Consider the following 15,976-nt stretch of genomic DNA (forward strand, 5'->3'; position numbering starts at 1 on the left):
CAATACTTGCTCATCTCAATCCACATGGACAAGGAGAACCACGATTTCGACTGGGACAACACCAAGATCCTGGGACAGGCTAGGCAGAGACAAGCACCAGAATTCCTGGAAGCATGGCACTCCACGAAGCAGGCTATTAATAAACACATTGAACTCGACCCCATATACATTCCACTACGGAGGAAACCCGGAAGTGAGGCAATCCATCGCAACGGACCCGAGAGTTTAAAAGCCAGGCTGGAAAACACACCGATGCTTCATCAGAGGCTGCACTGAGGATGTTATCAAGCACGGTAATGAAACGTCTGCGGAACAACAAACCAGCTCGGCGAGCCAACCAACCTCAACACCCACAACCCGAGCTACAAATCTACTCCAAAACCTATTCAATGACTTGAGCAACTGACCTTGATCAATGCTTTAATGCCACAGAGGAAACTCTGCATTACAGGACAGACCACGTTTCACCACCAATTAAACCTGTGCATCTGTTCAAATAGACTCTATGGCAAGTTGTTAAAACAAAAACGAGGAAAATTGGGGTAAAGGCAAAATACTATGGGTGCTAGAAATCTGAAACAAACAGAATGCTGGAGAAACTCAGCATCAGTGCAGACAGAAACAGAGTTAATGTTTTGGGTCCCATATGACTCTTCTTCAGAACTTCAAATAGATGACAGATGCTTCCAAACCTGGTGAGGTTTTTACAGCATTCTCGGTTTGTTTCAGATGGTGTGTGCTGGCCAACACACCTCCCTCAGCTAACGGTAGCAGAAGATTAACTAGCTAGTGATTTCATCTATTTGTGGGACTTTGACATGAGTAAATTGGTTGTAGTGCAGCTATGCAACATTTCAAGACACCAGAGAAATCTCAAACTCCCTCGCTGAAAGCAAGTTACTTGTTTCCTACAAAGGAAACTTTGAAATGCTTGTGAATATTTATTCAAGGCGATCCACCATTTGCACCAAACGCCAAGTATTTCTTTACATGCAATAATGTATCTTGTTATTTCACTCTGCTTTGAAGGCATTGATTTCTTGCTGTGTTACAGCACCACAGCCTCCTGCCATGTTCTGATACCTGGTCCAATTGGCCATGATTAGTATAAGAACCTAGACTGAAGTGTCAACAAGCTGCTTGATAAATCACAAGGTTGCTGGCTAACATTCAGGGGGAGGCAATGACCTCGTGGTATTATTGCTAGACTATAATTCCACACCTGGTTTCAAATTCAGCCATAGCAGATGGTGTAATTTGAAATTTTTTTAAAAATCTGGAATTAAGCATCTAAGGATTGTCTGATTGTCAGAAAAATCCATCTGGTTTGATAATGTCCTTTAGGAAGAAAATCTGCTGTCTTTTACCTGGTGTGGCCCACGTGCAACTCGACCCACAGCAATGGGGCTCTCTTTACTGCCCTCTGGAATATTAAGGATGGGCGATAAAAGTGGATGCAAATCTGCTGCTTTTCAAAAATCAAACAGTAATCATGCCACAGGAGTATAGCAATCACAGCAGAGAGTCACAAAAAAAGGAATTAAAAAAGTGTTCTCATTAGGATATGACTAAATTTGCCAGAACTTCCTGTTACTTTTGGTACAGATCCGTCCAACAGTAATCCTATTAAAAATTGCCCAGTTACCATTCCGTGAGTTTTGCAGCCAGGTCTCAGAATCTGGCTGCTCCCAAATATCTCCATGGCAGGCTGCATTCCAGGCCTGGACACAGAACAGGGAAAGAGAAACCAACCCCCACCCCACCAGAGGACCTGGGAATACGCTGCAAGGCCAGTAGGAAACAGCACAGAAAGGCAAATTAACAAAGTAGATAGAAGATTTTTTCCTGCTGCTTTTTAAACCGTAATACTGTTTTAATTGATGAATGGTCATGATTTTTAAAAATTTCTTGAAGTTAAATTTTCAAATGTCATTGCTAACCAAGAATTCAAAGTGTAATTAGTTTTCCTTATATACTTTAACATTCAATGTTATTTATGATTTCTAGAAAACAAGTGTGGACGAGGGAACTTAGTCAGTAAGACACTAGAGTGAGGTAAATGGGTAAGGGTGGCATGTAAGCAGCTGAAGGCTTAGGGTAAGTGGGATGGTGTCTGATCGAGGGACAGGTGGAGGTCTCTGTGTTGGTTTATTGGAGGAGAATACACATGTATGAAAACCAGCCATTCCTAATTATCATGCAGTAGACCAACCTTCAAAAACATCAAATAGAGCTGTCCAGGGGTCAACACTTCATGATTTATCAAGCTATCTGGATTCTCTTCCTGACATTCATCCTTGGCAAATGCAAACAGCTTCCGGGTCATCAAGCAGAGTAAGTAATACTTCTCTACATTGGATTTTAGATGTATACAGAGGCACTGACTGTAGATAAACAAAGGCAAAGACAACATGATTCCATGTACAAAACATTAATTTCAACAAAGGCACACCAATAAAATCATCAGCTGTGGATCCTGTCCTTTGTGATACAAAATGTTATTGAAAATGTAGATATCTGGATAGACACTCAATACTTTTCAAATCACCATACACCTCTGGCAGAAATAACGTACTTTCTTCTGCTCATATTTTGCAGAGGAGACATATGGAAATAGTATGTCTCCTGCATGGACAGTTGGTGACTTATTATTCAAATGAAAATCCTAGTGTTAGGATGAAAATGTCAGAAAGTTTGACCAGGGGATGAAAAGAGGAAATATGACATTCCTTTTCAAATAAAAGTAAGAGGGGGATATCAGAGAAATTCCACTTTAAAATATTTGCTTTACATGTTGGTAGCCAATTATAGTCTACAATACAGGATAAGAAGTTAGGATTAATCAAAGTCAGTTCACTCAGACTCCTAGGAGACAGCTCATATTTGACCAATTTTGTGGAATTATTTGATGCAATATACGGGTCACAAAAAGAGAATTATCACCACGATAAAACAGCATGAAATTAAAGTGAAACAATGATTTAGGGCAGTGAAGCAAAGGGCTTGGCATAAAAATAAGTTCTTCGGTCTCTAAAAGATGGCAAACATTCCACTGTAATCTGTGCTGGGGCCACTGACGGTGCAGCAGCATGGAGAAACAAGATTGCCAAAGATTGTCTGCCTAGTGCCACTTATCCATTCCACAATGTAAGAGGTGTCATTCATCCATACTCCTCTCTTTCTTCCAGCCATCAGTTTAATTTGGTTCACCAGTCTGGCCTACAACAAAGTTTAAAATATTAGATATCTGCATCAAAAGCATCACTTACTCAAATAGGAATTCTGCAGCTTGCTCATTTGTGTACCACTCTGGGAGATAAAGTTTCACACGGAATCGTTCTCCCAGGTAATTCAGGACCTGCTTCTTTGTAGTGCATCCTTCCATCATCACCGTTCTTAACATCTGTGCCACACAGCTCTTAAAGAATGAGTTGTCCTCTTTTCCCTTAATCAACTCTTGGTAAATCTGGTAGTCTGTAAAATCAACCATTGCCTATAAGACAGGATAAAACATTACATAGTGAGGATGAAATAAAGAATGAATACTAGAAGCCCATAGCAGGTCTGACAATACCTAGGTAGATTCAGGTTGTCATTTCAATTGGAGTGCTGGAGAAAAAAAGTTACTGAAGGATTGACCAAAGCCAAGATAGCTGTACCCAAGTACAGAAACCCAACTGTATTTCAAAGGTCCATCTCTTGGAGTTACAGCATAAAATAGATTTATTTTAGTATTATGTAATATATCATAAAGCAAAACAATGTACAGTTGAAAACTTAAATTAATTTCTTACATATTTTAAGAGTTATTTGTTTCTGTGGATCATTGCATGTTCAAAAATACTGCAGAAGCTCGACAAGAATAAAAACAGCTTGATTGAATGGCACCCCATCCACCACCAGCACATACCATCAGCAGTGCACCATCTATATGATGCATTGTAGCAATTCACTAAATGTTTCTTTAAACTCTAACACTGAGAAGGTGGAGGCAAGTAGGTGCACCTACAACTTTTCCTCCAAGCCAAACATTATCCAGTCTTTCAGAAAATGCTGGAGAAACTCAACAAATCTGGCTGTGTTGACAGAAACAGCGTTTATGTTTTGAGCTCAATAGAAATTTCTTTTGTACCACCCTGTCTTTGACTATATTGTTGTTCCTTCAATGCTGCTGGAATAAAATTTTACAACTCCCTTTCTAACAGTATTCCCCAACATAAACAATAGCAGTTCCAGAAAGCTGTTCACCATCACCTTCTCAAGGTGAATTAGGGATGGGCATTAAATGCTGTCCTTGCAAGGAACACTTGCATCCTATTAAAGAAGCAAAAAAAGATATGCTTTGGACTGCAAGATTCAACCCCAAAATACATCCCTCAAAGGATTCAATTTTTTTTTTTTTTTAAACCCTTGCCCGCTGTACCAATACAGTATTACATCTCACCTTAAGCACAAAACAGAGCGGTATGAAGAAGAGTTCCTTCTGGTAAATGAAGTTGACCATTATGGTGCCGTTATCGAGATAATGAAGGTTCATATTAATAGCGGTGTGCTCATCCTTCACGCAGTGCATGCTTATACCTGAAAAGAGAAAGCACAACACACAAAGTTTGCTTCATTTTCATGAAGTCTTACTTTGTTGTCACATTAATGTTTCTTTGCTTTCAAATCTTGCAATTTTACAAATGAGAAATGTAACTGACCAACCTGATCCCATGCCTCCTGTCAATGACATTTAAGAGCATAATTAATAATGAAGAAGGAGATTAACTGATGTTGTGCCACTTTGTGGCAGAGTGGGCTGATACTCACGTCAGCCTATCAGGAGTTAAGTATGTGCTTCATAGGTGGGGAACCATTTTGAGAATTGCGATTTCTCATGAAGATATTTCAAAAATGATCGAAGTAAACAAGTGAGTGTATTAACTTGCAAAGAAAGCCAAATGAGAGCACGAAATATTAAGCTGCAAGTTTAAGTGTTATGGTCCTCTTTGAAAATTTGAAATTTAAATATTGTTGTCAGTTTTTTCACTAGTTACAGATTTGTAACAGTGTATGAAGAGGCCATTTGCTCCATTGTGTATCCACCTGATCACCAAATCAGCATTGCATCTAGTGCCATCCTTCTGCTTCTCCTCATACACCCTGCACATTCTTCCTTTTGTACATCTTGATTGAACCTACCTCTATCCCAATCTCAAGCAGTGATTCCCAGACCTTACTATGCGCTGTGAAACAACATTTACTTTTTCTGCCAACTTCTCAATCCTCCGTTTTCCTCTTCTTTCATGGGATGTGGGTATTATTGAACTAAGTGATTTGCTAGGCTATTTTGTATGACAGTTAAGAGTCAACCATTGCTCTGAATCTGGATTCTCATGTAGGTTTTTTAAAAACAGCTATGGAGGACAGTTGCATGTCACCATGACTAAGCCTAGCTTTTAATTCCACATTTTAATTTTGAATTTACATTCGACCAGATGACACGTCCCAGAGCATTAACCTGAGCCTCACCAGTGGAAGCAGTTTCTTCCAATCTATTCTGTCCAGATTCCTCACAGTCTTGAATACCTCTATTAGATCACGTGTCAGTCTTTTCTCCAAGAAAAAACATCCTAACTTCTCCAAAAACGTTCACAACTTAAGTTCTTCAACTGTGGAACCATTCTTATAAATCACTTCTATACTCTCTGCACTGTATTCATTTCACATCATTCTGATCTCTCTTTTGCAGAGCAAAGCGTGAACCAAATTTTCCCTGAAAAACCACTTACAACCAATCAATACAAGCCTCATGGGCAGCATACACCTCCAATAAATGAATTTATGAGAATGATAGAGTTGCAGTGCTCCTATCACTGTACAAGTGGCCTCAGCAAAGATGAACAGTGGAACCTTCATGACATTGGTCCGTCAGTGAATGACGGAATAAGCTCAGTGTTTAATTAAGGGAATTGTACTTTTCACTTCATTACAATATTGCTGGAGGCACAGGATAGATCAGATTCGAGACCAAGATTTTTAAACTTGCTGGGCATTGACTTTAGTTACATTAAAATCAATACTGATTCACCAGCACTAACAGCAGCTTTAGCATCCAACAGTCTCAGAAGGAAAGGACATAACACCTGTAAATAAGACATATGGTGCAACTCAAAATGAAGCTCCAGCACAGCCTGCACATTCATTTCCAAAGTTTTACTGTTTTATTTTTGAAACTGGTTTACAGTTCTGTACGGTTACACGGTGGCTAGCACCGTTGCCTCAGTGCCAGGGACCCAGGGTTCGATTCCAGCCTTGGTCGACTGTCTGTATACAGTTTGCATGTTCTCCCCGTGTCTGCATGTGTTTCCTCTGGGTGCTCCAGTTTCCTCCCACAGTCCAATTGTGCAGTTTAGGTAGACTGGCCATGCTAAATTGCCCCATAACGTCCAGTAATGTATATGCTAGGTGGGTTAGCCATGGTAGAATGCGGGGTTATGGGGACTGGGTGGGGGCTGGCTCTGTACAAGATGTTTTTTGGAGGGTTGGTGTAGATTTGATGAGCCATATGGCCTCTTTCCACACTGTAGGGATTCTATGATCAACCAGAAACTGTTGGTGCAGAGATAATAATTTATAATCTAACAGGTGAGACACAGAACAAATATCTCAATCAGAAACCAATCCACTTGCATGCTATCACTCAGAATACAACAGATTGAAAAATCAGGAGTTATCAATTACAGCACAGGAGGCTGTCACTCAACCCACAGTCTAGGACTCAGAAAACAATAACAAAATCAGGTGTGGTGTTCACAACTGTTGGACATGCAGTCAAGCCCTCCTGGAAATACATGCAGGTGGGTGTTAGAGAGGAATTTTGCCACAGAAAGGAACAGGTACGAACTTGAAGAGATATGGCTTTAGGTACAAAAGATGTTGAGGATTCAGAAAGAACTCATCTATGAGCCAACAATTATTACAAATGTTGCACATAAGCACACAACCTACCATAGTACAATTCAACGTTCCCAAAATAACAAAATAATGTTCAGTCAAACTTTTCAATTTATTTCTTAAAATTCACAATTACCATACTGCGTAAAGCCAGGGCCTCTGCTCTTCCATTTAGGTCTCACCATAGCAATAGGAAAATTTCGTCGTGGCATGATCAGCATCCGAATGATTTTCTCTATGCCATTTATTATGAAATATCCTCCCATCTCCTGTTGAGAAAGGATACATATCAACTTCCATTATCTCTTCTCTAAACTCACAGTAAATTATGTTTCTATCATTCTGACTTAAGCAGGAATTCCACAAACAAGTACTCAATGATTTGATTTGATTTGATTCATTACTGTCATGTGTACTGAGATACAGTGGAAAATGTTGCCTTACGTGCTTCACAGGCAGATCGTATTATACACATGCATCAGGCTAACAGAAGTGTGCAGGATACAACTTTACAGCTGCAGAGAAGGTGCAGAGACAGAACAACATCAAAATTAAAAGAGGTCCATTCAAAATTACAATAACTGCAGGGAAGAAGCTGTTCTTAATCTTTTCGTATGTGTATACAAACTTGCGCATCAGAAGAGTGTGGGAGGGATCTTTGACTATATTGGTTGCCTTTCCGAGGCAGGAGACGTATAGAAATGGATCCACGGCTGCCTCAGACCTGGACTTCAGCAGGATGTGGATCACCCAGTTCATCCATGGTTCCTGGTTGGGGAATGTTCGGATTAACTTCTTCAGCATGCAGACATCTACACACTTACTAATGAAGTCTGTAACGCTAGTGGCACACTCATTCAAGAACTCATTGGCCAACCTGAACACGGACCAATCCATTGAGTCAAAGTCCCATGTAAGACCTTCTGTTTCCTCAGACCAAAAGTACACTACTTTCTGGACTGGGTCCTCAACTCTTCAGTTTCTGCTTGTAAGCCGGGAGGAGCAGCACAGCGTTGTGATCTGATTTTCCAAAATATGGACAGAGGATGGAGCTGTAGGCACCTTTTATGGTTGTTTAGCAATGGTTAAGGATGTTCAGACCTCTGGTGGAACAGGAAATATGTTGGTGGAATTTTGGTAGCATTCTTGAGGTTTGCCTGGTTGAAGTCACCAGCTATGATGAACAAGGCTTTGAGGTATTTCATCTCAAGACTGTTTGTAGCGTTATATACTTAATCAATGGCCATGATCCATACGCCACCATATATGAAACAAGGCGAATGAGCTTGTAGCACAGATTGAAACTGGCAGGTAGCATGTTGTGGATATCACAAAATGTGGCTGCAAACTGATACATATCCTATTGAAAGGACCGGCAGATGGGCAGAAGACAGGATTAGTAAAAAAATTTAAGTTGGTAGTAAGAAGTGAGATAGAATCAGAGGCATGGAATCTATGTGGGTAAAGTTGAGAAACCACAAAGGAGAAAAGACCTGACAGGAATTTTGTACAGGCCTCCAAGCAATAGTCAGGATGTGGGACAGAAAATAAATCATGAGATAGAAAAGACATGTAAGAAAGGCACTTTGGAAGGAAGAGTAGATGTATGGACTATCTTCTAAATGGAGAAAGGCTTCAAAGGTTTGAAGCACAAAGCGACTTGGGAGTTCTAGTTCAGGATTCTGAGGTTAATAAGCAGATTCAACTGGCAGTGAGGAAGGCAAATTCAACATTAACATTCATTTCAAGAGCTAGAATACAAGGCCAATACAAGAGCGAGGCTGTACAAGGCAGTCATCAGAATGGAACTGGAATCTTGTGAGCAGTTTTAGGCCCCATATCCAAGGAAGGACGTGTGACTTTGGATGGGATCCAGAGGAGGTTTATAAGAATGACCCCAGGGATGAAGGACTTGTTATACGAGGAGTAGTTCAGGACTCTGGGTCTGTGCTTAATCGAGTTTATAAGGATGAAGGGGGAAGCTGATTGAAACTTAGAGTCCTAAGAGGCCTGGATAGCATGGACTTGGAGAAGATGTTTCCACTAGCAGGAGAGACTAGAACCGAGGGCACAGCCTCAGAGCAAAGGCACGATCCTTTAGAACTGAGACGAGAAGGAATTTCTTCAGCCACAGGGTGGTTAATCTGAGGAACTCACAGACACAGGATGTGGAGCCCAAATGGTTGAGTGTATTTAAGACAGAAATAGGTTCTTGATTGGTAAGGAGATCAAGGGTTATGGGGAGAAGGCAGGAGAATGGGATTGAGAAACATATCAGCCATGATCGAATGGCAGAACAAATGACTGAATCTCCTCCTAAATCTTAGTGTTATGCTCTTATTTAACTTTTCAAAACAGAACCTTATCCAGGAGTTCTTCTATCACCCATCTCAAGTTGGAAGGTCACAGTATGCTGACATCACATCAGCAGAGAAAGTCTGCTTGCAATTCATGTATTCCGCACCATCAGCAAAATAGTTTAGCAGATTCTATAACAGCATTTGAGAACGTTTTTTAAAAAATCTTCAAGAGTAGAACAGAACAGGTCCAGCACATGACAGAGGACGATTGGCAAGACTTCCACTGCTATTTATGTATTTGCGATGATTGTTATTTTGGGAAGTGTTGATTAAGAGGATGTTAGACTTTGTGTTTTCTGCACCAGCACCGGGACAATTTCCTGTGTTAATTATTTACAGTAAAATTTCAACAGTAGTTCTCCATAATCTTGCTGAAAGAAAATCAGTTTCCCACTATGTTTACAATGGCTTTAACAGGACAACCAAGATAACTAAGGTTTGTATTCTATGAAAACCATAATTCCCAGAGATAAATGATAGTATAGAAACCTTCCTCGCTTCCTTCCCCTAATGTGTTGCCTAAATTCCCCTACTCCTATCAAACTTGCACCCAATGATAGACTATCATACTGGGAGAAAAGGAAATCAGTCAGTTAATTCTTTACCTCTGCTTCTTCGTGGTGTTTAATGAGATCTTGAGGAGAAAGCCCATAGAGATTACAGAGCTTTGATTTTACCATAATAGGAATTAAACCAAGGCTCTGTTTAATAATCCCCTTTGGTACACCATTCACAGACCAGCTGATATCTGCCTAAAAAGAAAAAAAAGTTAAAGAATTGCTGTCTGCATACATCAAAAAAAAAGTAAATCATTTAGTCTGTCCCTTTTTAAAGCTAAGAATGCAGCATTGGCTATCAAGTAGGATGAATGCAACTCTTCAATAACATATGACAGATCAGATTTGATAGGTCCATTTTAATCATACTGAAGCAATATGAATGACACTGAAGTCAGTTCATGCCAAATACCTGGGTCACACCACAGCTGCCAGCATCACTGAACGATTTGGTCTCAATAGAAAGCTGAAATTTTATTTACAGGCAATTCAAATATTTCTGGACTAGGAAAAAGAGAAGGCAGGGAACATCATCTGCAGTGTCTACCTGTAATTATTACTGCCTTCTACTGGAGAGTACTCACGCCGACAAGTGTCAGCAGAAGATATGACACTAAAACAGCTGTGAACAGGGATGGAAAGCTCATGAACACTCATTAATAAGCATAACATGTGAAGAGAAGCCATTTAAGTAAAATACCAGAATACTTCCAGTGAACCATACCCCAATATAGTGTTTTCTGACAGCATAACGGTTATAGAACTGAACTGGTAACGTAGTGGCTGACAGCTGAAATCCCACAATGGTGAAATGTGAAAATAAATTGAACAAATTTATGGATGAGGAAAATTATCACAAACTTGTCAAAGTGTGATTAAAAACCCAACTGGCTCAGTAATGCTCTACTAACTTACATGGCCTATGATACCAGTCCAACAGGTGATTTTTAATGTCTTCAGGACAAATAGAGATTATTTACAAATGCTAGCAACGCAAGAACATTTTTTCTTAAAATTTGGCTTAAAAGCAGGAAAGTCACTTAGTAAATATAAGCCCAGAAGCAAAACCTATCACACAACAACTTGCATCCCTGTAGGATCATCTTGAAGTGACCTGAAGGGATGTAAACTCGAAGATAGATTTCACAGATCATAGTTTATACGGATAAGAGCAACATTGTTGAAAGTAGCACCAGTTGAAAAGGTCTAGCTTTTAGCAGGCGATAACAGTATGTAGCCAATTCAATTCTAACTCCAGCAGCAGATAGGATCATACAGCACGGAAACAGACCCTTCGGTCCAAATAGTCCATGCCAACCAAGTTTCCCAAACTAAACTAGTCCCACTTGCCTGCGTTTGGCTCATATCCACGTATCTATCCAAATGTATGTTAAATGTTGTAACTGTATCTGCATCTACCACTTCCTCTGGCAGCTCATTCCACATACAAACCACCGTCTGAAAAAGTTGCACCTCAGGTCCCCTTTAAATCTTTCTCCTCTCACATTAAAAATATGCCCTTTAGCTTTGAACTCCCCTACCCTAGGGAAAAGGCCCTTGCTATTCACCTTATCTATGCTCCTCATGACCTTGACCTCCTACCCTCCAGTGCAAAAAGTTCCATCCTCTCCCTGTAACTCAAACCCTCTAGTCCTGGTAACATTCTCTTACATCTTTGTTGCATTTTTAATCTATAATCAGATGTAATGGATCAGAACAAGCAATACTTACAGTTAACTTGCCCTTATAAGTACTTCGTCGTCCTCTACACTCCGCTGGGTATACTCTTAGGTCATTGCAGATGCTGCCTTTTGACACCATGGGCGTGCTGATGAAAGCATCCATAAAGGCCAGGCTGATCCGTTCATTTCTATAATTGAACTCCAATGGAGGAATGGCCTATGGTGAGAACGTTTAAAACAAATGTGTCAATAGGAGGTTTAAAGGAAGTCGCATTTATACTATGCATTTTGCTAAAATGGCACCAAGTTCTCGACAGCATGCGCAGCTTAAATTTACATACCACCTTTAACATCCTAAAGTATCTCATAGGAGCATTTTCAAACAGCATTTGATACTGGGCCGATAATGAGTCATTAGGACAATTGGTCAGAGGCTAAATCTGTAGTTCAAGTAACTCTTTTCTCAACTCCTCAGAGCGTGTTCCAATCTACTAATGATGAAAACTCTCTATTTGCTTGGATAAATCCAACTTCAAACAACACTGAAGAAGCTCAACACCATCCAAAACAAAGCAGCCTGCTTGGTTCACACCCACATCCTCCACCATCGACAATCATTCCCTCCAGACCAATGCACAGTGATAGCAATATGTACCAACTACAAGATGCATTCTAACATCTAAGCCAAGGTATCAAGACAGTACCATCCAAACCCACGACCTTTACACCCTAGAGGACAAAGGCAGCAAATACATGGAAACACCATCATGTGCAAGTTCACTTCCAAGCTACACACCATCTAACCTGGAGCCATATCACTATTCATTCACAGCTGTGGAGGTTCAATGCTGGAACTCCCTTCCTAACAGTACAGCAGGTGTGTGAATAGCACATGACAATGCAGACGCTCAAGAAAGCAACTCATTATTGACTTCTCAAGGGAAATTAGGGATGGGCAATAATGATGACCTACATATGAATGTCCACATCCCATGAAAAAGAAAAACTTTAGTCAGAGATATGTTTTTAAGGGCCATTTTCAAAGATGAAAGAGGAATGGAGAGGCAGAAAGATTTCTGGGACCCCAAAACATTGAATCTAGGCTGCTGAAAAATACAGCTACTAAGGCTTTATTTATTTATTCTTGTATGTGAGCACCACTGGCAAGGTCAGCATTAATTGCCAATCCCTGGTTGCCCTTAATCTGATTGGCACTCTGGGCTAATTCAGAGAAGGCAGTTAAGAGTCAACCACATTACTGTGGGATTGGAGGCACATGGTGGCCAGACCAGGTCAGAACAGCAAATTTCCTTCCTATAGGAATGGGTGTATAGGCCAAAGGCAAATGATCAGCCATGATCATACTGAATGCTGGAAGAAGCCTGAAGGGCTGAAAAGCCTACTCCTGTTCCCATTTTCTATATTTCTCACCCTTTAATGAAACAGATGGATTTTTATAACAATTTACATGGTCACCATCAGACTAGCTTTTAATTCCAAATTTTCACTGAATTCAAATTTCACCACCTATGGTGGTGTGATTTGAACCTATGTTCCCAGAATATCTGGGTTATTTGTGCAGTGACATTATCACTATGCCAGTAGTGAAGCAATTAAAATTAGGGATGCATGAGATTTCAAAATTATGGGAGTAGAGATCTTGGAAGGACACAAGGCTGGAGAAGATTACAGCGAACAGGCGTGACCAGAAGACAGTTTGATAACAAAGGATGAGAATTTTAACATTGAGGCATCGTAATACCGGAAGACAATGTAGGCCAATGAGCACAACGCTGGTAGGTGAACGGGATTTTGTGCAAGTTAGAACACACAAATTTTGGATTAGCTTAAGGTCAAGGAGAGAACAGAGCAACTGAGAGGAATGAAGTGTCATGGCGTTTGTGCTTTGAAGCTGACAGAACATACTAATAGATGTGAACATGGAAGGTTATTTCAGAGTACTTCAGGATCTTGATCAGATGAGCCAATGGGCCGAGGAGTGGCAGATGGAACTTAATTTATATAAATGAGGCGCTGCACTTTGGAAAGGAAAATCAGGGCTTATACACTTAATGGTAATCCCTGGGGAGTGTTGCTGAACAAGGAGACCTTGGAGTTCAGGTTCACAGTTCCTTGAAAGTGGAGTCCCAGGTAGATAGAATAGTGAAGAAAGCGTTTGGTAAACTTGCCTTTATTGGTCGGTGCATTGAGTACAGGAGTTGGGAGGACATGTTGCAGCTGTACAAGACATTGGTTAGGCCACTTTTGGAATACTGCATGCAGTTCCGGTCTCCCTGCCATTGGAGGGACATTGTGAAACTTGGAAGGGTTCAGAATAGAGTTACAAGGATGTTGCCAGGGTTGGAGGGTTTGAACTATAGGGAGAGGCTGAAAAGACAGGGGCTATTTTCCCTGGAGTGTCAGAGGCTGAGGGGTGACCTTATAGAGGTATATACAATCATGAGGGGCATGGATCGGATAAATAGACAAGATCCTTGCGCCAGGGTGGGAGAGTCCAAAACTAGGGGACACAGGTTTAAGATGACAGGGGAAAGATTTAAAAGGGGCAATTCTTTCACACAGAGGGTGATGTGCGTACGGAATGAGCTGCCAAAGGAAGTGGTGGAGGCTAGTACAATTACAACATTTAAAAGGCATCTGGATGGGTACATGAATAGGAAGGGTTTAGAGGGATATGGGCCAAATGCTGGCAAATGGGACTAGATTTATTTTGGATATCTGGTAGGCATGGACGAGTTGGACCAAAGGGTCAGTTTCCATTCTGTATATATTTCTATGACTCTAATAAAGCAGTTAAGAAAGGATATTGGATTCTGGGTTTTATTGTCAGGTACAAATGCCAGGATATTATACAAGAATTGACCTAAACAAAATACCAGTGCTGTCCAATCAGGAGCATTGTGTCCAATTAAGGAAGAATACAAAGGTTTTGGACAGAATTTTAAAAATTAATAGAATAGGTTCAACAATGAAGGATTATAATTGCACAGAGACACTGGAGGAGGTGTGATTGCTCTTGAAGCACAGAAGATAAAGATGAGATTTGACTCATTCAAGAAGAAATTCAATAAATAACTGAAGAGAAAAAGCAGCAAGGATGTTGACTGCACTTCAAAGAATCTTGAGTGGGGAAGTGGTTCCCTTCTGTGTTCTACCTCTCTATAGTAATTAAGGAAAGTGGGAATAGCTGATGAATAAAGCCCAGCCCAACCAACTGAAGAGCTACCAAGGTCGAGGCTGACATTTGCTCTTGCAATTCAGAGCACCGGCATCTGGGTGGTGGCTCAGAGTCCATATTACTGCTGCCTTGGTGCATGTTTTTGATGCCGCTGATGTCATTACCCAGATTCACGTAGCTGTTCTCCCTGTCCAGTTGCTGCTTTCATACAAACATATATTTGGAATGCTGTGTGCAATTCTGGTCTCAGAGATAGTAGGAACTGCAAATGCTGGAGAATCTGAGATAACAAGGTGTAGAGCTGGATGAACACAGCAGGCCAAGCAGCACCAGAGGAGCAGGAAGGCTGATGTTTCGGGCCTAGACCCTTCTTCAGAAAATTTACAAGGAGGTTGCCAGGATTGGAGGGTTTAAGCTATAGGGAGAGGCTGAATAGGCTGGGGCTATTTTCCCTGGAGCGGTTGGAGGCTAAGGGGTGACCTTATAGAGGTTTATAAAATCATGAGGAGCATGGATAGGGTAAATAGTCAAGGTCTTTTAAAACATTTAAAAGCATGTTCTGTTTCTGTGCAGTACATCTCGGTGACTCTATATTAGAACCAGGGGTAGGCCACTCAGCCTCTTGAGTCTGCAGCACCATTTAATAAGATTATGGCTCATCTGATTACAACTCCAAATCCCCATTCCTGCCAAACCCTGATTTTCACCACCTAGCTCAACAAGATTGTGCATACAGTTCCTTGAAAATCGTCAACACTCCACTACCACCACTTTTTTTTTAGAAACAGAGTTCTAAAGCTCCCAATGCACAGACAGAGAAGAAAAATAACCTCATCATTGTTTTAAATAGGTGACTGCAACCCTTAATTCGAGACTCTCCCATTGAAGAAAACGTCCTCTCCTCATCTGCCTATCAAGAGCCTTGCAAGGTGAAGTTGATATGCTCATCACCTATACCATGGTCTATGTTGCCAATGCCCGGATCCATAAGACTGATACTCCAACCGCTGCTGTTGCCCAGGTCCATGTTGCTGATCCTTCTATGGTTCAAAAACCCTGTGACCTATGCCCCATTACACATGCCTCATGGCCCAATGCAGTTACGCCTGCTCTATAGCCACTGCTGCTGACCCCGTGGCCCATGCTGTTGCCCCGTACATGTTGATGCCTCAGGGCCCGTGCCACATTGTTGTCCCCCCCCCCCCCCCCCCCCCCCCCTCCCCCCCCCCCCTCCCCCCC

General features: G+C 41.1%; 1 protein-coding gene across 3 annotated transcripts in view; it reads right to left on the reverse strand.

The window, feature by feature from the left end:
• Window positions 1-15,976, reverse strand: part of polr1b (RNA polymerase I subunit B) — a 39,456-nt gene that overhangs the window by 22,680 nt on the left and 800 nt on the right. Inside the window, exons 1-7 of one of the 3 annotated variants that reach the window (XM_048597161.1) lie at window positions 12,512-12,632; window positions 11,588-11,755; window positions 9,905-10,051; window positions 7,076-7,208; window positions 4,445-4,581; window positions 3,270-3,493; window positions 2,213-2,384 (exon numbers count right to left, since the gene is read on the reverse strand). In XM_048597161.1, coding sequence (XP_048453118.1) covers window positions 2,213-2,384; window positions 3,270-3,493; window positions 4,445-4,581; window positions 7,076-7,208; window positions 9,905-10,051; window positions 11,588-11,755; window positions 12,512-12,532 — 1,002 coding nt within the window. In that variant the 5' untranslated portion in view covers window positions 12,533-12,632. Of the gene's footprint in view, window positions 1-2,212; window positions 2,385-3,269; window positions 3,494-4,444; window positions 4,582-7,075; window positions 7,209-9,904; window positions 10,052-11,587; window positions 11,756-12,334; window positions 12,352-12,511; window positions 12,633-15,976 lie in introns of those variants that run through there. The other 2 variants (XM_048597162.1, XM_020535151.2) reach the window with 2 other exon arrangements.

The sequence above is a fragment of the Rhincodon typus genome, chromosome 5 (assembly GCF_021869965.1).
Source record: "Rhincodon typus isolate 14 chromosome 5, sRhiTyp1.1, whole genome shotgun sequence".
Classification (NCBI taxonomy): domain Eukaryota; kingdom Metazoa; phylum Chordata; class Chondrichthyes; order Orectolobiformes; family Rhincodontidae; genus Rhincodon; species Rhincodon typus.